The sequence below is a fragment of the Marmota monax genome, unplaced genomic scaffold (assembly GCF_021218885.2).
Source record: "Marmota monax isolate L192 unplaced genomic scaffold, Marmota_monax_Labrador192_F-V1.1 WCK01_AAM20220418_F8-fsc00007, whole genome shotgun sequence".
Taxonomy (NCBI): Eukaryota; Metazoa; Chordata; class Mammalia; order Rodentia; family Sciuridae; genus Marmota; species Marmota monax.
This window is the reverse complement of record NW_026692781.1, coordinates 13,878,374-13,903,792: the sequence shown is the minus strand read 5'-3', so window position 1 is coordinate 13,903,792 and position 25,419 is coordinate 13,878,374. Positions and strand designations below refer to the sequence as shown.

The 25,419-nt window shown below is 34.6% G+C and overlaps 1 protein-coding gene across 4 annotated transcripts in view; it reads left to right on the top strand.

Moving 5' to 3' along the window:
* Positions 1-1,037: 1,037 nt before the first annotated feature.
* Positions 1,038-25,419, top strand: part of Cwc22 (CWC22 spliceosome associated protein homolog) — a 54,470-nt gene continuing 30,088 nt past the window's right edge. Inside the window, exons 1-6 of one of the 4 annotated variants that reach the window (XM_046447433.2) lie at positions 1,038-1,205; positions 14,022-14,161; positions 15,854-15,921; positions 17,250-17,360; positions 21,077-21,319; positions 24,291-24,419. In XM_046447433.2, coding sequence (XP_046303389.1) covers positions 14,135-14,161; positions 15,854-15,921; positions 17,250-17,360; positions 21,077-21,319; positions 24,291-24,419 — 578 coding nt within the window. In that variant the 5' untranslated portion in view covers positions 1,038-1,205; positions 14,022-14,134. Of the gene's footprint in view, positions 1,206-1,407; positions 1,707-9,443; positions 9,608-9,701; positions 10,477-14,021; positions 14,162-15,853; positions 15,922-17,249; positions 17,361-21,076; positions 21,320-24,290; positions 24,420-25,419 lie in introns of those variants that run through there. The other 3 variants (XM_046447434.2, XM_046447436.2, XM_046447435.2) reach the window with 3 other exon arrangements.

The window sequence follows — 25,419 nt, the reverse complement described above, 5'->3', positions numbered from 1 at the left end:
CATCTTACATGCACCATGTGTATCAACTAATTCAATTCTTAAAACTGTGGTATAAGTGGCTATTACTATTATTCTTATTTAACAGGCAAAGAACATGAAAAAATTTGTCCAACATCAATAGTGGATAAATCAAAGGGCACGTGATTCAAGCACAAGTAGTCTAGGTTCAGTTTTTATTTTTAATCATTATCTTCTTTCAGAAAGGGCTGAAAGCACGAGAACCTTAAGTTGTAACAGAGGAGTTTTAATACAGAAGCCAGACCTGGTTTATAAACGGTTGGGGAACACAAAGATAGCTTTGTTTTAAGCAAAAAAGAAGAAAAAAAATCCCACGATGGTAAAGTTTAAGGAAACAGTTTGATTGATGCCCTATGGTTGAACTCTTTACAGACTGCTATTTCCAACTCTGCTAGATAATCACCTCCTTAACCTCACAATGTCTTAACATTTGGCACCCTCACTTAAAACAGAAGAATCATAGGCTACGGAATTAGCTTCTCGTGATTTCATTTTATTTGTAGTCCGGCTTTCATTTACTTAGTCTTAAAATCTTAGAACGTAATAAGTACTAAACATTTGGTAATATTTTGGACGAACTATTGCAAAAAGTTTAAAAACAGGTTTATATTTTCTGTGTATATTTTCAGAAAGGGCTAAGGTTCATCTTAGTGGTAGAGTGCTTGCCAAGCTTGTGTGAGGTCCTGGGTTTGATTCCCAAGACCGGAAGAAATTATTTTCACGGAAATGTGACCACAAAAGACTTTTTTTTTTTTTTGGGGGGGGGGTAATGTTATAAAAGCAGTTTTGGATTAAAGTCAGCACCATTTATCAAGTCCAGAATGGGCAACCTGCATGTGCTTTTTCTCGCGTATGTTTAAAAACTACAATTCCCACCGTGCCCTGAGGCCTTCTCACGCCCAAACCACAATTGCACTCGTCATTTCCGCCCGCGCAGCCGGTGGATGCTGGGCTTTGTAGTTCCTATCAACTTTTTTTTTGTCGCCGAGTTGGTACGGAACGCATGTGGCCGGATCAACTGCTTTGAATCTGGTATTACTTCATGTTATCAAACTTAATTTAATGGGTTGATGTCCCATAGCCTACTGCGTCAGGTTTGTGTTACGGTCCGCCTTCCTCCTGCTGCCAGTCTGTGGGAAGGGGAAGTGATGTACATCCGGTGTAATGGCGGCGCGGTGGAGCTTTAGGTAATTATGGAACTCCGTAGACTGGCCGCGAGCAGCGACCCAGAGTGGGGGTGGCGGATGGCTGGGTGGGGTGGCTAGTGAAGGGCTTACGAGGGGTGCCGGCGGCGGTACGACCTTGGGTGGCACTGGGCTAATCTAGCCCTGTGGGCCCGCGAGGTCGGGATGTGAGAGCCGGTTGGGCCGGGGAGTCCAGAGAGGGAGGGGAATGGTTGGCGGTCAACTGGCTTTCCGCCTGCGCGTTCGGACCCTGCTTGCTAGTGAGGTCTCTGGGTTTCCTTTCGCAGCGTCTTTGTTGCTGAAATCCAGCACCAGCCCTGGTTGCTTCCTCCATGGTGTGCAGCGTGTTTCAGACGCGGATCACCGGAGCCTCTCGAGCGGAAAGGCTCACCAGGGCCCTTTCCTAGTGCCTGGGTCCCGGGACCAAGGGGGTGGGATCAGTGAACTGTGGTTAATTAACCTTGTGGAAGCTTGGCTCTTGCCTTTTTCCAACGGAATATCCCTGTAGGTGTTTTTGTTTGGTTGGTTTTTTTTTATTTCACTAGATGTTTCTTTCTCGCTGTCTTGCCGGGTAAATACTGATCCTTCAGAGGGGACGCTGGTTTTCATTGTATGGTGTTCGTCTGTGGACCCTTGTCCCTCCATAGCGGTACTTCAATAATGCGGTAATTCCTAAACTTGGGTCGCAGTCTCCACCTCTCCACGGAGCTGGTCCTACAATACGCTTTTATAATGGCAACACCATAGTTATTTTCACTGAGTCTAACTGCAGTAATCCCTTCATCACTTAATCCTCACAGTTTTCTGAGGTAAGTGAAAAAGGGAAGATTTGAGAAAAGACTAAATTTTAGATACAAGAATTAGGTGATTTACATTTCAGTAAGAGGGTCTTGGATGTCGCTCATTGTAGCATGCATGAGGCCCTGTGGTTCCATGTCTAAAAGCAAAAACCCAAACCAACAATTTTAAAAAGGTGGGGTAAGAGTTTCCCTTGCATGTCTGTAGACTAGAAATAGCAGGTAAACATGGAAGCTTGGTCTTCAGATCAGTTAATTTGCCTCTTCCTTAGTCTGTTTTATCTGTATTTAAATTTACCTTGTTTTAGGATTTCCTGTGAATGCAGGAGTTAACAACATAAGTTATCATCCTATTATGAAAAGGCACATTTAGAATTGGCATTGAAAGTATGGTTTTGACCAGGAGATACATTGCTACAGGCAGCACATGTAGGAAGAGGAAACCCACTTTTGATGGGCCACCAAGCCAAGATTTCAGTCTTGGTGCAGCACATATTCACTCTAACACTTGGAGCAAGTTACCCAACATTCTAGTCTTGCCTTCCTGATGTGGAAAAAAAAAATAAGGGCCTATCTCAGTGGGTGGTTTTAAGTTTGATGAAAAATGATATGCATAAGGCAAAAGGCCTGTATAAAGCATTAGTGATTATTGTTTTTACTATTGCAGTGCATTTGAAGCATTCTTTGTGCACAAGTTCTTATTGTTTGGTTCTGAATGTTGCCCTTCTACTTTTAAGTGTCCTTGGCACCCTCATGGAATCTTTTCCAACTCATTTGGCTGGGGCTTCAAGACTGTTATTGGTCATATTTGAGAGGCTAAGAAGCTTGATCTAATACCCTTTCTTCAGAGTTCCAAAATGTGCTCTCCTAAACCAACACTATCAGTATCCCCTGGGAATTTATGAGCAATGTAAACTATTGGACTTTATGCCAGTCCTATTGAATCAGAAACTGGGGAATGTGGGCTCATAAAACTTCTCTTATACCAAACCATCCAAGTGGTTGTCATGCCAGTTAATTTGAGAAGCGCTACTCTAGCCCATTCCCTAGTGCTATGTTATGTCCTTTCCACTCCCCAATCTGAGTTTCTGCCCTCCTTGATTTGAAGTATTTGATCAATGGCCAGCTGGTTTTTCCCTATTTTGCTACCACATCATTCCCCACTTTGGAGAATTTAGCTGCAATCATTTTTGGAGTTCTGACATTTCCTAGACTACTTAACTATTTTTTCCAAACCAGCTTTCTTAGCTCTGTCAGTTCTGCCAGAGTCTTTAGAGGCTGGCTCTTCTCCCTAATAATTGTATGTAGCCAAGTGACCGACAGTTAGTTCCATCTGAAACTACCAAAAGAGGACATAGTGACACTTTGTGTATTTGTAATACTATGTCCTAACTTGAATTCGTATTTTCTGTTTATCATGTACTAATGTATAGACTAATTTTGTACTACCTAGAATACCCATGATTTGTTTATGGCTGGCCTAGAGCTTATAGAAAGAAATGGTTATTAGTAATACAGCTAATCCCAATTGATAACTTTGAGGGTTTCCCTTTCATTTTTCCCTACTTTTCTTTTTAAATCTGGAACTCCTAGCATGAGAGGGTAATGGAACAATAAGGCTTCTGGCATACGAATTTCACCAATCCCCCAGACTTATGCTTTTTTCTCAGTATATACATTTCCCAGTAGGACAGTGGAAGAGACATTTAAATGTTCACAACAGAGTGCAAACTTTCAAAGCATTTTCTTCAAAAATAGTATATGAAGAGAGGAATGGATTGTCACCAGGTATGGTGGCACATGCATATATAATCCTAGCAACTCAGGAATCTGAGGCAGGAGGATTGTAAGTTACAGCCTTAGTGAGTCCCTGTCTCAAAATGAAAAAGGGACTGGAAATATAGCTCAGTGGTACAGTACCCCTGGATTCAGTCCCCAGTACAAAAAAAAAAAAAAAGAGAGAGAGAGAGAAGGGAATGGATTAAATTAAACATTCTCTCTTTGTAGCCAGGCTAATAAGTCTTTCCAAGTGAACAGATAGCAGAAAGGCAATATGGGCTGCCCTGGGTACACACTAAAGGCTTCTGTGATTAAAGAATGGATTAGTTAATGGAAGATAGAATGTGTGCACTTGAGCCAGTCAATGTCAACTCAGGTTTAACCTGTCTTTGAGCCTAACTCATGAATGGATTGAGCCAGACAGTACAGTACTTCCACCTGAAATGGTACCCTGTGAGTCCTTACCTGAATTAGTTTATTAGCTTCATTCTAGATCTGGTGACAAGAGCTTCTGCAGTAAGATGTAGTGCTGTGAGCTAAGAGGCTACTTCATAAATTTCTCTATAGAGCTCAGTCCTTCAAGTTTTTTTTAATCCTGATTATGGTTTACTAAATGGCTCTCCGATAATCAGAGAGGTTGTTTTCAAAGCTGTTCTGTGAGAGTTGGCAGAATGTATTCAACCCATATAGTTAATTAGGCAAACTGAGGAACAGACTTGGTGGGTGGGGAGGAAACAAGGTAGGATAAGGTCAGATGAAGGCATTGCTATTACTTAGATATGTTTTTGTGAGGTTGAAAGAACTCCTTTAGGGTCACAATTCCTTTTGCAATACTTGCAATGGAACTGGTATTTTTTTCATCTCGCTCAATAGGGAAATTTATTCAAGCTGCTCTTCAGGTTAACATGAGTGAAGACAAATAGAAGATGTCATCTGATAGTGCTGCCTTGAAGCAGTTACGAGAAAGCTTGGTGGTTCCAAAAGAAGTTAATAGTTGAAATTAGACTACCAACGTATTCCTTGATAAGAAAATTATCAAAATAGCATTATAGAGTTTTCTGTGTAGGAAGAAATGGGGAATAATCATCAAAAAGGCACACTCCCCTTTTTTAAAATTTAGTTTTAAAATTGGAACCTATTAAATGCCAGGTACTCTTGTAGCTTCTGGGTGTGCAGCAATAGCTAAGAACATCAAGGATTCAGTGAGTTCACACAAAGCCTTTCACACCTCAGTTTCATGTTCCATCTCATTTGTTCAGTTCTCTACCTGTGCTCTACTCTTAACAACATGGAATTGCCTAAACTCTTTATTGTCTGTCTTTACACATACTGATTTTATTTCCTGAGTGACCTCTTCCTCCTTTCCATGTGAATAATTCCTACTTACCCTTCAGAAATCAGCCTTAGACCTGCTTCTTTCTTCATGTTCCAGACCCACTGGTTGTACTTCCTCTTCCGGCAGTGCAGTGTTTACAGCGTAGCTATATCACTTAACATTTCCTACTCCACCTGAGGATAGGAACGTTTACCAGTGTGCTGTTTACATATGTATCACCACAGTATACGTAGGCACTTCCTTTACTAAAAAACCTTGACCATACTTCTTTCTGTTAGCTTTGTATTTCCTTGTTTCCTCTGGAAGTACTTTTCTGAGCCACAACATAATATAAATATCATTTATGGCTCCAGCTTCATTGTTTTCTGGTCCTGTTTTTTAATACAAGTTTTCACATGTTATTTCACCAAGAGACTCTTTGCACAAACTAGCATGAAGAAGGAAGCATTCAGTGGGTGATTAGAATCATTAGAGCTCTTTCTTTACCACAAGGCATTCACTAAGTAGAGTGATGAGAGTTGTGATACAGGTTTGAAATTTAATGTTTTGTCTTTCTTGTCATGAAAATAGGTATATATTTAGCTTAATCATTAGACCAAGAAAAACCATACTGACACCATTTTCTCAGTGAATGAGATGCTGAGGTTTATCAGTAAAGGTAAAACCCGTTGCCAGGCTGCCGAGCTGTTAACCAAAGGATGTAGGGGGAAAGTAAGGCAAGAGGAGGAAGTCTTAGGAGCATGTCAGTGCAAATGATTGAGAGTATAGTAGCAGGAAGGGTGTTCTTTAGGATTTATTTTATTTAGGAGCTGGACTGGTACTGAGGAACTGTTTTTATTATGAAATAATATATGCAGAAACATTGTTGAAGCTATGAAGACAATTTCTGTTTTACATAGGACATTTGGAAAATATGGCGTAGTATCAAATATTTAGAAATGGAATGAACTTTTATAAAAGCCTGGGTTTCCTGTAAGCAGCTTTATAAATATTTTTAAAAATCTTTTTACTCTATACAACAGAATACCAGTTAGTAGCATACACAGGGATATAAGTTATTACAACCTACAGATAAAGACCTTGTGAGAAATTTTTAGGGAGGTCAAAACCAATATGTTTTTAAGACAAAACTGTTATAGTCTCATTATGCTATCTTCCCTGAATGGAGCCTTCTTTAAGCTCTTGTATACAGAAAGAATGTAGTAAAATCAGGAGCAAATTTATTTCTAAGCTTTCTATGACATAGGATTTGGAACCTTATAGAGACTATTGAGCTGGAGTGAAAAGTTGTTCTCACATGTGAGTTGAAGCTATGAGATTATAGATGGTCTTCTAGGGAGAATATGGAGAAAGAAAAAGTCAAGGCTCTTCATTTGTTAACCTAACATATGTGTTGAGAGCCCCGAGTGTTGAGAATATAGCAATGAACAAAACACAAAAATACCAAAAGGATGGACCAAGAAGAGAGGAGGAAAACCAAATGAAGGTAATGTGTAGGTCAAGAAGTGAGAGCTTCAAGAAAAGGGGGAATAGCAATATCAAATACTAGAGCAGTGTCTGATAAGAGGAAAGTTGCCCCTGGATTTACCAACCAGGAGGTCATTATATAGGTCTACAGTTCTTTACTTGTAATTCTTGGAATCAAAACTGTTTCAAATCTCAGAATTGTTCAGAATTTAGAAAAGAAATACAAGTGCATGTAATATTTATTGAGTATTCCCTTTTGGGCTCCCAGTCAGTATCCTTTAATCAAACACGTTTGTATTCCTGCATTGTTTCAAGGGTTTATGGGTTAAGTCTCAAGTTGATGCATGTCAGGGTTGTGTTGTTGTTCTGTTGTTGTTGTTTTTTGTTTTGTGTGGTGCTGGGGATCAAACCCAGGGCCTCACACATGCTTGGCAAGCAGTCTACCACTGAACTACATTCCTAGCCTAGCGTGTCAGGTTTTTTAATTTTTTATTTTTTAAACCTTTATTTCATTTTTATGTGGTGCTGAGAATCGAACCCAGTGCCTCACACATGCTAGGCAAGTGCTCTACCTCTGAGCCACAACCCCAACCCATGTCAGGTTTTGCTGCTAAATATTTTCAGAGTTTTTCATATTTCAGAATTACAGATAAAGGATTGTCAACCTGTACCTGGTGACTCTTCTGAAAAGGCAACAGGAGTGTTGACCTTTTTTTCTCTCTTGAAATCGTGAGTCTACACTGAAATCAAATTTCACATCACTTTTTTTTATGTGGCATATCATGGGCAAATTTCTCATTAGTATATAACCTACAAAAAAGAGCAAGATACATTTTCCAAAACAAAGGAATTTTCTTTCAGTACAGATATAGAAATTACATAGCAATCTTGTCATATTGTGCTTAAGAACTATGGCCAATTAGTTATTCTTTTTTGTTCCCTGAGAAGGAAAAACAATATTTGGAAATGATGGAGGCTTGGCTTCTGTTGGGGGATTTTCCAGAGAGTCCTGTCATTTTCCCTTCATTACATTTTGGCATTTAGAACCAATTTAAGCAATTTTTAAATTTTAAATATTGTTACATATCATTTTCCCCATTGGGTAACCAAGAGTTTTTTTGTTGTTTTGTTTTGGTTTTTAACACAGTGATGTTTGAAATTCACCAAGCCTCTATCAGTCTTTAGAATGAATAGACTAAACTAAAGGAAATTCATTTTGTTGATTCCCCTTTTCTTTCTTTCTTTCTTTCTTTCTTTCTTTCTTTCTTTCTTTCTTTCTTTCTTTCTTTCTTTCTTTCTTTTGTTTTTTAAAGAGAAAGAGAAAGAGAGAGTTTTTTAATATTTATTTATTTTTTTTTAGCTTTTGGCGGGCACAACATCTTTGTATGTGGTGCTGAGGATCGAACCCGGGCCGCACGCATGCCAGGCGAGCGCACTACCACTTGAGCCACATCCCCAGCCCCAATTCCCCTTTTCTTTAGCAGTTTTATCGTATTACATTTCAGTGAGTTTTCTAACATGAATGGAAGACCCCAAGTAACAGGGGTAGAAGTGTTCTGTTTTTGGAATAAGCTAGAAAGCAGTGTATTCTAGCCATCCGTTTGTTTTCTCATGTTCTAAATTTTTTACAAAATTGCAGAATTTACAATTTCATAGCTTCTAGTTAGCAGTCTGAAGTATTTCTTAGAAATGTTATTAAATATCTTGCCTTCTGATGCTTGCTGAAGCTGATAGAAAATCTTCATCGTGTTAAAACTAGTGCTCCCAGGAGTGCTACATCTCCTGTTGCAAAATACCCTACTTGCTCAGGGAAGCAGGAATAGTTTTGCTGATTTGCTTACTTGTGACAAGGGGAGAAATTTAATAATTCATCATAAAATCCACAGTGATGCTAAGAAGAGCAGGGAGAACTATAAACTCTAGATAAATTACTCTCATTGCAGGAAATTCCAATTAGTCTAAATATCAAGCATGCACATGTTGAGCTTCCAGAATTTCCCTACAGGCATATTCTGTATAAATCTGAACAGTTATAGTACTATGTGCATTTTTTGTTACAACTGAAGTAAGAGTCTACTTTTATAATATTGTCAATTTTACTCTTAACATTTTGAGGCATGGACATGTAACAGACTATACTTGATTGCCAGAAATTATTTGCTGCTGAAGGTTGAATAGTAGAAAGGGGAAAAAAAAAAAAAAAACACTGATCAGAAAGAAAACTCATTAAATTTAAATAAGTAAGGCAATTTGAAATAAAATACATAGACAATTGGGAAGAGAAAATGGGTTTCATAACCCAGAGGGAAAGTAAAAGAAAATACTTAATCTTCCACAATAGAGTAAAGTGATTTATTCACTTATACTGTACTTGGTCACAGTGAAGCTTAGGTGTGCTAATTAAGTAAAGGAATCCTTAAAATTATTATGCATGTTCCAAAAGTAGTGCTTCATTATATTAGCACTACAGTCTTTGTTATCTGAAAGGAATGGATGCACTTAGGATAAGGAAGTTTTCTGGGTAGTACAGACTGTACCTGTTTGCATTTTATAATTTATCAATTTGACATCAATTTATTATTTGGGATCCTTTGAGATACAATATTAAATGATTTAAGCATCTGATAAACCTAGGTTTGAATTTTAGCTCTACCATTTACTAGCCATGGTTTACTTGGATAGATTGTTTCAACTCTCAGTAACTTAGTTCTGCCATTGAAAAATAAGGCTAAAACCACCAATCAAGGTTATTATGAGGACTGAATAAGATTATAAAAGTGATCATAAATTACAGCGTGATTTCTCAATTATAAAAATCACTGATACACATATTCTTATTTTTTAATATTTATTTATTTTTTAGGTGTAGATGGACAGAACACAATGCCTTTATTTTTATGTGGTGCTGAGAATCGAGCCTGGGTCCTGCTCTGCTAGGCGAGCACTCTACCTCTGAGCCACAATCCCAGCCCCACTGATACACGTATTCTTTTACATATATCTGCAGACTTCTTACCAGTGAATTGGTAAAGATAATACATTTGAAACTTGGATGTTTCTTTCCAGTTAGCTTATGACTAAGTTTCTTACTATAAAGGAGTTAGACTGTGGGGGCCCTGTGTTATACCTAAGTGGTTCATGGCCTAAGAAAGTTGAGAAACTGTGTGCTTTTGATTCAGAATTGTAGAGCTGAAGAGACTTGGGGATGAGTTGGATATTGGAATTATCTTGGGAATGTTTTCATAAAACAAGTAGGCCTGAGCCTTCTCTTCTCCCATCCCCTGTCTTCTGAATTAGTATATTAGATGGGCTCCAATACACGTACAAGTAATTCCCCTATCGTGTAAGTTTCATCATTCAAATTGTTTTTTAACATAGTGACTTAGCAGACCAGTTTTGGAATATTAAGTAATGATCTGAAACTGACATGTAGAAAAAAGTACAACCCGCCACTTTCCTTGAGGTTTTAGGTGTTTCACTTATTTTAATTAGCTTTTGACACCTATAATATAGCGTGATATAAGCAGGAGAATTTGTTAGGATTATTCTTTGTTATCACCCATCACCTACAAAGGTTCTTGGCAAATACTAGAGGTGCAGTAAATATTTTTTGTGGTTGCATGAATTATGTATTAATGCATAATAAAGGTATTAAGAATATAGAATTGACCCAGTGATTGTGCTGATACAGATAGAAAAAAATCCTTTGCTTTTGGGCAGAATTTAGTTAAGTTTCTAGTTTATGGCTCTATCTATACCTTTAAAGCCATAAAAACAGGACTTTTGAAGGGAGTCGTACTACTTGTGTATGGCACAGAGTCATCTTGTAGAGGCAAGTGGAGCCTAAAATCCAGCCAAGATAAGCATTGTCCCTGCGGAGTTGTGTCTACCCAAGGTGAGAGAGAAGTAGCTTTTGTTAACTGGAAAGATTTGTTCATTCATCTTTTATATAACAAGTTAGCTGTAATTCATATTGGTTTTTAACATGGTGACTGAGCACACCATTTTTACAATATTAAGTAATGACTATAATTTGAATTATATGTGATATGTTGATTTTTTTTTTTTTTTCCTCTTACTACTCAGGATTTTCTCATTATCTTTGATCCTCAACAGTTTGACTCCAGATTGAGGATCCTTTTTCTGAAATGCTTGAGATCAGAAGTGTTTTAAAGTTTGGATATTTTTTTGGTTTTTTAATATTTGCATAGAATATTTGCATTTTACTGTTCTACCATCCCTAATCTGAAAATCTGAAACCTGCAAAGCTCCAAAATATGAAAGTTTCTGATTGCTCAAAAATTCTTTTGAACATTTTTGATTTTCAGATTATGGATGCTTCGTCTATATTGATTTATGTTGATGAATATGTGTGTGATTGTAGTTTTCTTTATATTTATCCTACGTTCTCTGAGCTTTTACGATCTGTAAATTTAGGTTTGTCCAACAAATTTTGGGAAAATTTGCCTGCTGTTTCTCAAAATAAATTTCCTTATTCTTTCTCTCTTTTGCTTCTTGGACTTTTTATTTACACATATGAGGATTCTTTCAATATCGTCCCACATTTCTATAAATATTTTCTCTCTGTTCTTTAGATTGAGTATTTTCTATCAATTTATCTTCAAGTCCCCTGACTTTTTGTTATTTTCATTCATCTATTCTAAGCATATCCAGTAAATTTTATATTTTATATCTTTCAATTCTTGAGTTTATTTGGTTCATTTATTTTTCTTTGCTGAAATTCCCCCAGGCAGTTTTTCCCCCTATTGTATCTTTCCATATGTTTTCAAAACCCTGCTTTTAGAACCTTCTATACTAACCCCAGTATCTGTATCATTTCAGCATTGGTTTCCTCTGATTGTCTTTTGAAACTGAGCTACTTTCTTTAATAAGTTGTTTTTAATAATATCCTGGATACTGTTACTTATAGAGACTTTGAATTCTGTTACATTCTGAGAAGTGCTGACTTTTTAAACAGTTGACTTAGTTGGGCTAAATTGCAAATTCTAGTCTCCTGAGCTGGTTCAGTAGTAATCTGCCTTCTTCATGTTTTGGTTCAGAGGCAGATAGAGATTTGGGGAGAGTTTATACCATGCCACTGGAGGCTTCCCTTTTCTGGCTGTCTCCCCTCTGATTCCTCCTTGCTTTCCAACAATTGTGGTTACCTCAGACTGTTCTTCAAATGAGAATGACTACAGTTTTTCTATTAGTTTTTGGCTGCCATACTTGGTACAGACTGCAGCTTGCACTCAAGTTTACAGTCATAACATGGAAGATAACTTCCTCATGTTCCTTTCTCCTAGGCATCTACTCCTGTCCACAATTAGCCTGTTTTTGTTTGTTCTCTGTAGTGCCTTCAGATTGTAGTGTATTTTGTGAAGAATTTATAGTTGTTATCTTTGTAAGGTTTGGCACCAGTAGGAACTACATAGCCATTTTTAAATTGAAAGTACAGGTACCCTTTTTAAAAATTTGCACAAAACATGCCAAATAAGCTACAGTGGTCTTGGAAATCAAAACACCTTTATTACTTAGATTCTTATAAGAAAATAGTGTTTTGTTATTATTACTATTATTTGTATTGTTGGACATGAACTCAGGACCTCACACATGCGGCAAGTGCTCTACCATTGACTACATCCCCAGCCCCCCAAATAGTGTAATTATTATTTGTCTGAATTTTCTTAGTCTCTACATTCCTTTTTCCCCATTGAAACTTTCTTTCTTTCTTGAACTCAAGGCCTCATGCATGCTAGGCAAGCAGTCTACTACTGAGCTACATCCTCAGCCCTTATTTTTGTAATCTGATTTGTTAACACAGGTTTATTAAGATTGTAATTCTTGCATTATATTAAATAGGCTATTTAAGGAAGGGGAGCATATTTCTCCTCTCTGTACTACTACCACCAAATTTGATTTTATAACATGTTTAATGTAACTTATTCTGAGATTTTTTTTTCAGTTATCTACCTGAGGTATAGACTCTAGTAGGAAAAGTTACTCTGAAACTGAGTTCAAACAATAATGTTATGGTTATGGGCATAATAAGGTACTAGATAGACTGGTGGCTGATGTGGTTGTTAAGATTTAAGATTATAGTCATTCCTTGAAGAAAAATACAAAGATTTGGGACATCTTGCCAGCCAAAAAATAAGACTAAGCTTTGCCCACAATTGCGTAGTAACTAGTCAAAAGAAAGAGGCTTCATATGAACTCATTATGTACAGTTAGGCACGTTAATCAGTTTAACTGTAGCTGTAGATACATAAGTGGTAATATGCTTTTAGATTTCAATGATATTTCATAGATTAATAAGTTTGTAAAGAATTATGTGTATATTGCTATTATTAACCTGGATTCCATGCTGACCATTTGACTTAATGATTTGTGTACATCCCCATAAATGATAGTAGCTGTTTTTCACTTACAGTGTCAAAATTATTCATATGTGTGAAAAGAAGGTATAACTAGGTGTCATTAGCCTGGGTTTCTACTTATAGGTCCACCACTAACTGATGTTATCATTTAGAATGTTGAAATGACTTGTCTGACTTTTAGTGTTCTAATCTTTAAAAAGAAGAAAATAGACCAGATAATAGCTTTTCTCGTCCTCAAATTAAAAATCTTTTTCCTAGTTATTCAGTTACTTTGTTATTGAACATAGTCCTTTCTCTGTATTCTGTATATGTATTAATTCTACTTAATTTTATTTTTATACTTTCTTTACCTCACACCATAAATCATTTGAGTTTGTAATTCCAATAAAATGCTTAAATGGCAGTTTTATGCGAATATAACATAGCATTTTGCAGAAATTGCTAAAATTTATTTTATAGAAAGACATTTTAGCATTTAATGATGAGTAGGTTTATTTGGAGCCAAATATTTAGTTCTCAAATGTGCATATTTATCTGAAGTATTAATAGATCACGTTGAGGCAATTATTTTAGTTTAGTACCTTATATATCTTATGGAGTCAGTTTATTTCTGAATGATTATCATTGCCTGAGCATCAGTTACTTCATTCTTAGTTTATGTAGAAACATTGGCTATTTTATACTCCCTTTATGTTGTTTTTCTATGACTGTTTCCTCAGTTCATTTTTTATAATACTACGGTACCATTACATCATATAGGTATTCCTCACTGAGAGCATTTTTAATAAAGTTATAAGACTTCTATTTTTAAATTAATTTGTTCTGTCTTTATAATGAAGCCTATGTGCTCTTTTGTTTGTGGCATCTTTTTCAGTAATATGTGCTAGATATACATTGTTTTGTGGAACTATTTAGGGATTTAAATTTGTTATTATTGATTATATCTGTGCTTATTGATTAAGAAAAATTAGGTGTTCAAATGTCTAATATGTGGAAAGAATATATCATTATTTTATACACAATTTATCATTGTTAACAAAGCTTTCTTTGCTCTATTTTATAGGTGATGTTTGCAGACAGAAAAAGTAAACTGTCCAGCAATCCAAACTATTGTGTACTTATTACTTGGACCAACTTGAGGAACGATTCTTTGATCAAACTAGTTGGCAATAGAAAATGAAAAGTAGTGTGGCACAGATAAAAGTAAGTGTTTGAAATTCTTGATAGAAGATGCAAACTTATAGTTAGTTACCTATCCTTTAAACAACAGTGCATTTATATAACTGGGGCATTAGAATGAGATAGTAGAGTGATATTATACATGCTTCAAACTCCACACAATTTTAAAGGTAGCTACTTGGCCAGACGAGAGTAACTATGTGCAAAAGAATATATGAAATGTTTTCTTTGTGTGTGTTTGTGTGTGTGCATACATCAGTGTGTCTACAAATCATGTGTGAGCATATGCAAAAGAAAATATGTACCAAATGACACAGGAGATTCCACCATCATTCTTAAGGAATTTGCTTCCCTGAGTGAGTGTGACATGGAAGGCAGGTATTTCCTTCCTTCAGCTCTATATTTGGCTTAGGATGTTTTTCCCCTATATTGGGTGTTGGGGCTTGTACACAAGGCCTCATGCATGCTAAGCATGTGCCCTACTACTGACAGCCCTTGGCTTAGGATCTTGATGTAAAGTTTTATAAAAACCTATGTCATTAAACAGTTCTATTTTATTGTGGTAATAAGTAAATTAAAAACTTTGTTAGGGGTGTGTGTGTGTATTCAATAATGTTACCATTATTGATCACCATGCATCATATTCAGATCTTAAGATGCTTGCATTTAGTGTAAAATAATAGCAAAACTATGGCTACTTTAAATTATTATTTCATGTTTCTTCATAGATTAGTCTAGTTAGCGTACATTATTCAAAAATTCAATAGTTGATGAGATCGGCCATTTACTTGTAATAATATTAGATTCATACTGCTGTTAACTTGATAATCACAAAATCAGAGGAAGTTGGAGCTTGTTTGCATTTCCATTCAGAACAAGTTTCTATTTTTAAATGTATCTTTTTCTCATTAAAGAGGCAAGTATATAAGTTTACACAACTCATTGTTTGATATGTTCTGTTTTTAGATTTCAAGATCAATTGTTTAACAAATACTTTTTTTCTTCAAGTTAAGATTTATTAAAATTATTTGAGGGGCTGGGATATAGCTCAGTTGGTAGAGTGCTTACCTCTCATGCACAAGGGCCTAGGTTCAATCCCCAGCACTACCAAAAAAATTATTTGAATTTTTTTTAAAAAGCTTATCAATACCAATGTTGGCTAGTTGTGTAAAAAAATTTCACATGTATGTCTGAGTAAAAATAAGTACTTTGGCCTCTTAAGGTATTTGGATTTTTTAATTAGGATATGTGTTGAAAGTGAATGGTTTATATCTGTCTCATATCACATGTCCTGTCAGTCCTAAGTTACATGAAGTTATTTATTTGTATGTTAGTTCTTTTTCATAGGATTTGGCATAGGATGTTTTTCTTAAGAGTCGAGTTGTTGTTGTTTTAAATTCCTTAGAGTCTGACATGGCACTACACATTCGGATACTCAAATAATGTTTGTTGAAAAAAAAAAAGAATTTTTATAAATATAGAGTTAGAGTTTGTTTCTCCTAGCTCTTTATTTTACCCATCTACAGTAATCTTTACTATTTGTGTTTTTCATATAGGGAAGATTAGGGTAAAAGCAGTAATATAAGACTTGAATATAACCACAAATGTGAGCCAAAGTACTTGCAATTTTCTGAGACATGTATTTCATTATCTGTATACTTTTTAACATAAATTTTTTTAAAAATGTTTGCTCCTCCTTTCTTTTCCCTTTGAAAGCATTCTTCTGGTCATGACAGAAGGGAAAACTATAATTCATATCAGAGGACCTCTTCTCCAGAAGACAGGTAAATAAGCTTTATATGTTCTAACTGTAATATAAATTTTTTATAATAAGTTTGTGCAATAATTTAGCTCTTAGCTTCCTAATTTTAGGATGGATGTTGAAATACTGGTTTTGGTGTTCACTGCTGTCATTTGTATTTTACATAGCTCTGTATAGTTTACAAAATGTCTTTATATACATTATATCATCTTATTATGATTAAGATTTAACAATCCAGAAAGATTACCATATGTTCACCATGTATTCATATTGTGACTATATTATTTATCTTAGTAAGCTGTAACTATTAAAAAGAATTTCTGGTCAGATGCAGTGGTGCATGCCTATAATCCCAGCAACTTGGGAGGCTGAGGCAGGAAGATCATAAGTTTGTGGCAAGTCTCAGCAATCTAAAGAGACCCTGTTTCAAAGTACAGAAGCATAAAAAAGGCTGGGAATGTAGCTCAGTGGTAATGTGCCCCTGGGTTCAATTCCCAGTACAAAAAAATTAAAGGAAAACAGTTCTGGAAGGAAAAGGTTCCTTACTCTCTATATACTTTATTCTTATTCTACTTTGCTAAATCTCTCAAAAAAGTTTTGCATTATAAACACCAAGTTTATTTCCCTGGTTTGTGACTACTCACTGTCTTCCACCTATCACGTATTCTATACTCACATATATACTCATTCACACATCCTTATACATAGATATTTCTGTCTCTACACACACACGCACACAAACAGTATACATGTATGCATACCTTAATTGTAGATGTGTATATAAAATATGAATTATGTTAATATCCATATTTATAATGTATATAACTTCTCATAAAATTCTCTGATTTTATTGACTTTAAAGATTCACATAATGGATCTAAAGCAGTGAATCCTTGTTTGCTAATAATTTCCATCCTTTCTCACTATTATCTAGTTATGCAATTTCAAGAATAAAATATAGTCTTTTGCAGTAGAGTTGAGCCTTATGGAGACCCAACCAATGACATTGGTCTCATTTGTTCAGTGCTTTGATAAATGAACCAGGTAAGTAAAAGAAATTATTTGTAGGATAGTCTTTTTCCTGACAAATATAATTGATTTCCCCATAAATTTCTCTCAGGACAATGTGAAACAAGATGAACAAGTTTGGTTAAGTGAATTCTAGGCATTTTGCTATATATAAGCTGAAAGTTTATAATTCTGACTGAATGGGTGTTAGTAAAATAAATTGTTACTTAAAACCAGTTTGAGAATATGTGCAATTATAAAGGTGGTTTAGCTACTCTCCTAAATATTCATAAGGTAATTGTTTTCAACTTACAACTTTGGCTTTCTTATTTTATATGTTAGATATGCAGAACAAGAAAGGTCTCCTCGGGATAGAGATTACTTTGATTATAGCAGGTCAGACTATGAGCATTCAAGAAGAGGACATTCTTATGATGGTGGCATGGAATCACGGTTAGTATTGGGAATTTTAACTATAGAAAAATTGCTTAATTTTATTTTATGATAAAGTCAGTAATAATAGCAACTAGCATTAATTGGATGTCTTTATGTGCCAGGCTTTCTAATAAGGACTTCATGTAAATTAACTCCTTACTGTAGTCAGTTGGAAAGTAAGAACTGTTATGTTTGCTTTATAGCTAATGAAACTGAGGCCTAGAGAAGTAGCAGTTTGTATTTCAGAAACAATAGTGGCAAACACTAGGTCTGACATAAGGCCTAAGTTTTATCATTATATTGTACAGCAAGAAGGATTGTTTTATGTGATTGTTTTAGGGAGTCTTTTTACTAAATCAAATACATTTATGTTATGACAGTGATCTAAATTTTCTTTCGTGCCCATGGCTTAGGAATATTGAGAATGAAGTTACTAATTTGTAGATTTTTTTTTTTTCTAAATGTATATGATTTTTACTTGAGTTTTGGAGAACTTGGCTATCTACCTGTATGTTCATCTAGCAGCAGGACCTACAAGATTTATGTGGTTAAGAGATAGATGAGGAAACCAAATGGAGGACAGGTAAACTCTTCTCCAGTGCATAAAACATTGGAATGAGAGTGTTTGGAATCTTCTAGGGATGGTATTTAAGAGACAAACCTATGTACCGTTCATGTTACATTCAAAACTAAGCAGACTATTATAATCTGTGTTGTTAATTTTTAATTCTTTTTCTCTCGGAGAAATTAGTAAGAATTTTCATAATGAATATTTGACAGGAGTCAGCATTTGAGACTTCACTTTAAAAACATAAGTAAAAATTCTTTGTATTTGCTCAAGAGAAAACATAATGTAGAAAAAAAGTACTTAATGCATCTGGGAAAAGAAATCCTCAATTAGAAGTAATAGGTGCCACAAAGAAAGTCGGCAGATACTGGGGATGCTCAGTATAAGGAAAAAAGCTTAACTGAAACTCTGCAGAAGGTGGGAATATTCTCAACTTCTTGAAACAGAAGTCACTTTGTAGATACTCACATATATTACTCAGTTTAATTTACACATATCCATGCTTATGAGAGAAGTAGTAATGTAGACAATTTAGTCATTTGAAATTGACTTTGGGATGTCTGTGTCTTATTCTATTTAATGAGGCAGTGTTATGTATAGATTTCATAGTCATACATATTCAGATCTTAACTACTAGTTATACAAATTTGTTAGTTTCTTACCAACTTCCTTCTGATCCTCAGATTCCTCGTGTATAAAATTAATGTGATGACATGACTTTTCTGGTGTTTTAGGTTTAAAAATAATTTGTCACCTACTACCATGTCTGAACATAGTAAATACTCAGAAAATGATAACTTTAAAAATTTTTTTTAGCATATCTATTTGAGTAATGATAAGCAGTGAACCATTTGCACTTTGAGTAGCATATAGAAAATAGTGGAATGGGGATGTGGCTCAGTGGTAAAGCACTGGGTGTGTGAGGTACTGGATTTGATCCTTAGCACCACTAAAAACAGTGGGGGGGGGGAAGTGGAACAATTCAGATTTCCTAATGTACAAAGTGATGGTTGATCAATTTTATTTTTATTTTAGTATTAAGAAACTGTCCTATTCCATGTTTTTCTCCAACAACTATTTTCATATCACTATATGGAAATGATATTTCTATTATCACTATATGTGCCGTTCATAGACCTTTGTTATCATTTTCATAAAACCAGCAGTCCTGATTTTTCTGTTTGCCTTGTTAGTCCTACAGTTTCAAAAACTTTTCTGCCGTCTTTTTTGTTCACTAAGGTCTGTGCCCTTTGTGATCTATCTCTTACTATCCATTCCATAACCACCAGGACTAACCAATCCACCACTAGAATTTTGATCAAATTCTTCTGCAATTTGGAGCTAAGTACATTACTGAATATCTGCAGTCAAAATATCCTTCTCATTACATTCTAATTTATACCCAATCTTAAAATGTCAGATTAAATTAGCCTCCAAAAGCCAGGCCTATCAGCTATTATGTTAATGACAATAAAAACAACCACTCCAACATAATTGTTAAGCTAAGGATTTTGCATACTTTCTCATACTGTCAAAACTCATACAAACTTAATACTATTTTTTTCTAAAAATTACAAATAAGGAATTGGATTTGAAGTAATTAAGTAACAACCACAGTTGCAGTTACCCATCTCGTAGATAAACTAGGACTGGAACTCAATTCTGACTCCAGAGCCCATGTCTTTTTGCAACATTTGAGTGTACTTCCGTAGTGTAACTCCTTATGTGTGGTCCAATGTATGAACATAAAGTCTCATGTGACCCACAGTCACATTGTGAAACAAGCAGGCTAAAATATGAGGGCTAACAGACCAGAAACATTTGAAGATTACAGGTGTTTCTATTTAGACTAAGAATATTCTATTCCTTCTGCACTATAAAAGAACAAACACAATAATTTTAAGGGTGTGATAGCCATCTGAAGTGGTGTTTCTCAGAAGAATTATTCACAGTAAGAAGCAACTCAATTGCAAATCAGTGGATAGAATTTGGAGCATCTATATTTGTGTCTAATTGGGATTTATATTTGAAACCACTTTTCTCCCCTTTTGACTCAGCTTTAGTGTATACTGTCTCTGTCCTTATTGGCAGTCACTCAGAACTCTTCCTTCACAGCAGCCTGGATAGGTGATTGCTTTTCTCTCTCCATGTAAATTGAAATTATTTCAGAACAAATCATCTCAAACATATCCTCTTGATTTTATCTAAAGTCTGGAATTTTTCAGTGATGCTGTGATGATATGAAACTCACTTTTATTTAATGTGTGTTTGTAGCTTATTGTGTAAAACAGGAACAAAATTATCTGAGTTTCTAAGACAATTTATTAAAAAACAGCTAAGTGTACTAACCCATCTCTGGGGGGAAATAATAAAAAGTCAAGACTGTTTTGTGAGTTCTTGATGGTTTCAGAGAAAATAGCAATCTGTTTTTTAAGTGTTAAGAAAGGATAATTACTTACATTAAAGGGAAGCATAATTTTGTCTAGAAAAATTATTTTTTCCCCACATTGCCTCAATCAATCAGATGCTTTTGAGGTTTCTAATAAAAATATGAATTCTATCAAGGAGCAATTTCAAGTATTACTTTTTTTTTTAAGCAATCTTACACTTAAATTTGCCATTATTGAAAATAAAACTGAGTTTTCTTTATCTAGTTTATCATATATACCATAGGCCAGTTTGTTGTCTTTTTTTCATGTCATACTCTCACTCGGAAGCTTTTCATGATTCCTCTTCATCTCCAATATAAAAAACTTAAAATCTTAGTTGTCTTTAAGGTTTCATAATCTGACTCAAACTCATCTTTCAAACTATTATCATGCATGATTCTTTATTGTTTATTGGTCTTCCCATTCTAGCTTTAATATTCATGCTCAGTTATTCAGTTGTTATTCTCTCTTCTACCAGTTGCAAATGTCATTCTCCTTCTTTCTGTCCTCCTTCCCCACATACTCCCATTCTAAATACTGTGATGCCTTTGAAGCCCTAATATAAGTTACATTTTCTCTGTGAAGCATACTTCACCATCCTAAACCACTTTTATATATAGAAAATATATAAAATATAATATATATATAGAAAATATATAAAATATAGTATATATAATATATGTAAATATATTTTTATATATTATATATACATGTTGTTGTTGTTGTTGTTTTAACAGAAGCAGGGATCGAGAAAAACGCAGAGAGCGAGAAAGAGATATGGATAGGAAAAGGTCCCGAAAATCCCCATCTCCTGGGAGAAGAAGCCCAGAACCATCAGTAATCCAGAGTTCTTCCCAGGATGAACCTACTGCAAAGAAGAAGAAGGATGAATTGGACCCTCTTCTTACTCGCACTGGTGGAGCATATATTCCTCCTGCGAAGCTCAGAATGATGCAAGAACAGATTACAGATAAGAACAGGTATGTTGAGGTAGTAGGTCTGTCCAGGCAGTGATTCAAAAAATCAACCATGATCTAGTCAACCTTGGTTATTGAGACTTTGCATTTGTCCACAACAATAGAGACCTCAAATTAGAGACCTTTTTTCTTCTTTACTCCACACTCTGAACAAGAACATTATGTATAATTTACCTGGATATTAATTCATAACTTTATTATTTTTTAATGAATTAATTTAAAATTTTGAGAAAAAGTTATTCATCTTTTATTTTAATATTTTTTTAAAACTGGTTGTGTACATTTTTTTATATATAATCAAGAATACCACTGATATTTTGATCTAAAATGAATCTTTTGAGTTGTATTAAACCAGGAGTCAGCAAACCTATAAAACGCCACAGAAAAATTTTTTAGGTTGTGAGTCATTCTGTCTATATTGTAGCTATTTAACATCATTATAATTTGAAAACTGTCATAGGTAATATGTAAACAAATGAGTGTAGACATGTTCCAATAAAACTTTATTTACAAAAAGAAGTGGACAGCTTTTGGCTTAGGGGTATAGTTTGCCAATCCCTCTATAAATCTATGAAGATGACAGTTTTCTCCTTTTCTTGCTTTTATTTAGACTATAATAGACTATTTTTCTGCTACTCAAAGGTAAACAAACAAAATTCATATGTGAACATTTATACAGAAATACCGCCTCCCTTTTCACAGTAAATGGTGACAGGTGTTTTAGGAAAGTACAGCTAAGTTTTCAAGACTTTGTCCAGTGGAATGAGATGGTAATTGGAAAAGTATGGTCCCGGAATGAAGTCATAACTCAGTTGCCAGGAAGTTAGGAAAAAGATTAGGTTAAAAGGTAGCCACACTTTTAAGAAAAACAGATTCAAGGTGAACCAACAAGGAATGTTCCTATACCTTTTCATGTGTGTCTTAATGGCAACTTGCAAAATACTTGAGAGGCTTAGATAAATAAAATATAAAGTATTTCAATTAGCTTGAAATAGAAATGTCACATAAAATATACCCATGAAGATTGTGAAATAAATTAAAACCTTAAGAACTAGAAAGGAGTATTAAATGACATTAAATTCAAACCAACAAATTCCTATTTATGTGCCATATTCCAGGTTTGGTTGTCGTATTTGGACTATTGAGGAGGAATTTGGGGATGGCTTATTAATGGGAGCTTAATGATTATCTAGGCATTCTCTTGCAGAGGCAGAAGGGGCAGTATTAATGAAAAGCATTCACTTTCTCCAGTTCACTCCAATGCTTTTTATCTTCATTGTAAAAGACTAGAAACATCATTGTTAATCTAAGTCTTGCTTCCCTATAAGTACAGTACAAAGGGGAGAATCAGCACTATATGCAACTGTAAGAAGATTCCTGGAAAGTACTTTTACAGTTGAAGTCTATTCAGGGCTGAAAAGGGGACAATGAGAATTAGATATCTGAAGAGAAGTCTGAAGTCTTAGTCTTTTGTTTCAGTAGATAATTGGGTGAATTGAAGGCTTCCTAGTTAGGAAATATAATTATACTTGATATAATTTTTTGATCAGTTTAATGGGAGAGGTTATAAGTAGATACCAGGAGTATCTTATTGATTCGGCTAGTTGTTGAGCCACAGGTCTCATTTCTCTAGAAATAGGGCATACAAAAGTTGTGGGACAGGGGAAGTATTCCACCTGGGGAGCAGGCAGTAGAGGGTAGATGTAGAGAACTTAGAAACAAAAATTAGATGAACTGCAAGTCAGTCTGTCTTCTAGCCTCACCATCTACTGATAATTTAAACAGTCACTGATTAAATATTCTTGCTCATCAGGCACCATTTTTGACCCTCTTTGGTATACTACTTCAAGCAGATTTTTCACCTTAGAATTTCAAAAGGTCAGTGGATAGGCAATCAATCCATGAATGTGAATGGAAAAAAGTTGTATTTGTTATTACTAATCTCACTAAAATTTAATGTTTTTTTCTGTTAGGAATATAGGCCACAGACTATAACCTTAACAGTCTGTTGCAGATATCTTTAATATGATTTTTTGGCTATGACAAAAGTTATTATTTGGCCTGTCACTTCTTATTTTTGAATGTGTTAAGGAGCTCATAGATTACTATATCAAACTTAAATTTTCTATGTTTTAAAGACTATATTTCAATATTCTTTGTAATTCTGTATTTCTAGACGCCTCTGTCTTCATCAGACTTCCAGAGAACAGTATGGAAGGAAAAAGGTTAAGACTTTCTGCAGCTAGAATCAAATTCTAGATAATAGTTATAAAATCTGTAGAATTTTAAAGTTTTAAAAGTTAAGACATTATAAATTTTAGTTTAACCCAATGAAACCTTTGGGGCTAAATAATTGAAAGTCTGTAGCCATCCATCATTTAGCTGGTATAGCTGTAGGACTACTGCCTCAGCAGATGTAGACTTTAAAATCCTTAAAACAATGTTCCATGTGACTTTCTCTTTTTCTGTAGTTATTACCATTTCTTTAACAAATTAAAACATTTAATTTTGTTGTCTCTCTGATACTTTTATGGGTAGAGTCATAATAAAATTTCCTTTCTGTGGCCTCTATTTGGGTTATTTTTATTGTGGTTTCAAATTTTTTAAATTGCATTTATTTTAAAAGGTTTCCACAAAAGACAAGTTTAAGTGAAGCAATATAATACAAAATAAGCAGGCATTGAATTTCACTAAAAAATTGATTTTAAGTCACAACATACATGGACATAAGAACAAAATATCCTTACATATTTTTACATAATCTTACCATGTACTGAAGGGAAATGGTTTGTACTTTGGTATTATATGTATGGTAAATCAAATATGATTTAATATAATCTGTTTATTCCTATGAATATATTTTACTATACTTAAAACTCATTTTGTGAAAACAGTGTTAATAAAAAACTACTTAATAGCCTGTTGTTATTGTAATTGTTGACAAAGTTTTAATTTTTATTGAAATTCTTTTTAGCTTAGCATACCAGAGGATGAGCTGGGAGGCCCTAAAGAAGTCAATCAATGGTCTTATCAATAAAGTCAACATTTCTAATATAAGTATTATTATTCAAGAGCTTCTTCAGGAAAATATAGTTAGAGGAAGGTAAGTTAATTATTTTATTTGTAGTATTTCATAGTAATTTTTTCAAAGGAACATAATATCTGTATGTCCCATGATTATTGGTGTATTATGCTGATTCATTTTAATAGTAGTTGAAAATATTTAATTAAAATATAGTTCTTACTGAGCACAGTGGTTCATATCTTTAATCCCAGGGGCTCAACAAACTGAGGGTGGAGGATTGCAAGTTCAAGGCCAGCCCTCAGCAATTTAGTGAGATCCTGCCTCAAAATTAAAAAAATAAAATAAAAAGGGCTGGGGATGTGGCTCAGTGGTTAAGCACCCGTGGGTTCAATCTCAATACCAAAAAAAAAAAAAAAAGTACAGCTCTTATGAAAATATAAGCTACTAAAAAATTACTTATACCTCTCTGTTAAAGGTCTTATGGAATTTTTTTCTTTTTTGAGAAACTTTTGTATTACATGATTTCTGCACAAATATTTGTTTACTGAATGTCTCCAATAATTTAAACTCGTGAGAATAATGAATATTACAACATACTAACTCAAGCCAGTTTAATTTGTTTTTTTTTTCTTTTTTTTTAGTCAACAGGTAGAAATTGTATTTGTCATAATCGACAGTGTTTTAATGTATATATTGTGGAATGGCTACATCAGCGTATTTAACATATGCATTAGTTACGTTTTTTTTCTTTTGTGGGGCTAGGGATTGAACCGAGGGCCTTGTGCAGGAGAGGCAAGCATTCTACCAGCTGAGCTATACACCCAGCCTACCTTAGTTACCTTTTTTTGTAGTGAGAACATGTAAAATCTACCCTTATAATTTGCAATTATATATTATTATTAACTATAGTCACTTTAATATATAGTAATTTTCTTGAACTTATTCCTTCTCTCTGACCAAAATTTTGTGTATGTTCATCTCCTTGATCTTCCTACCTCCAATCTCTGGAAACCACCATTTTATTCTATTTCTATGAGTGCCACTTTTTTAGATTCCACATATAAGTGAATTCACATCA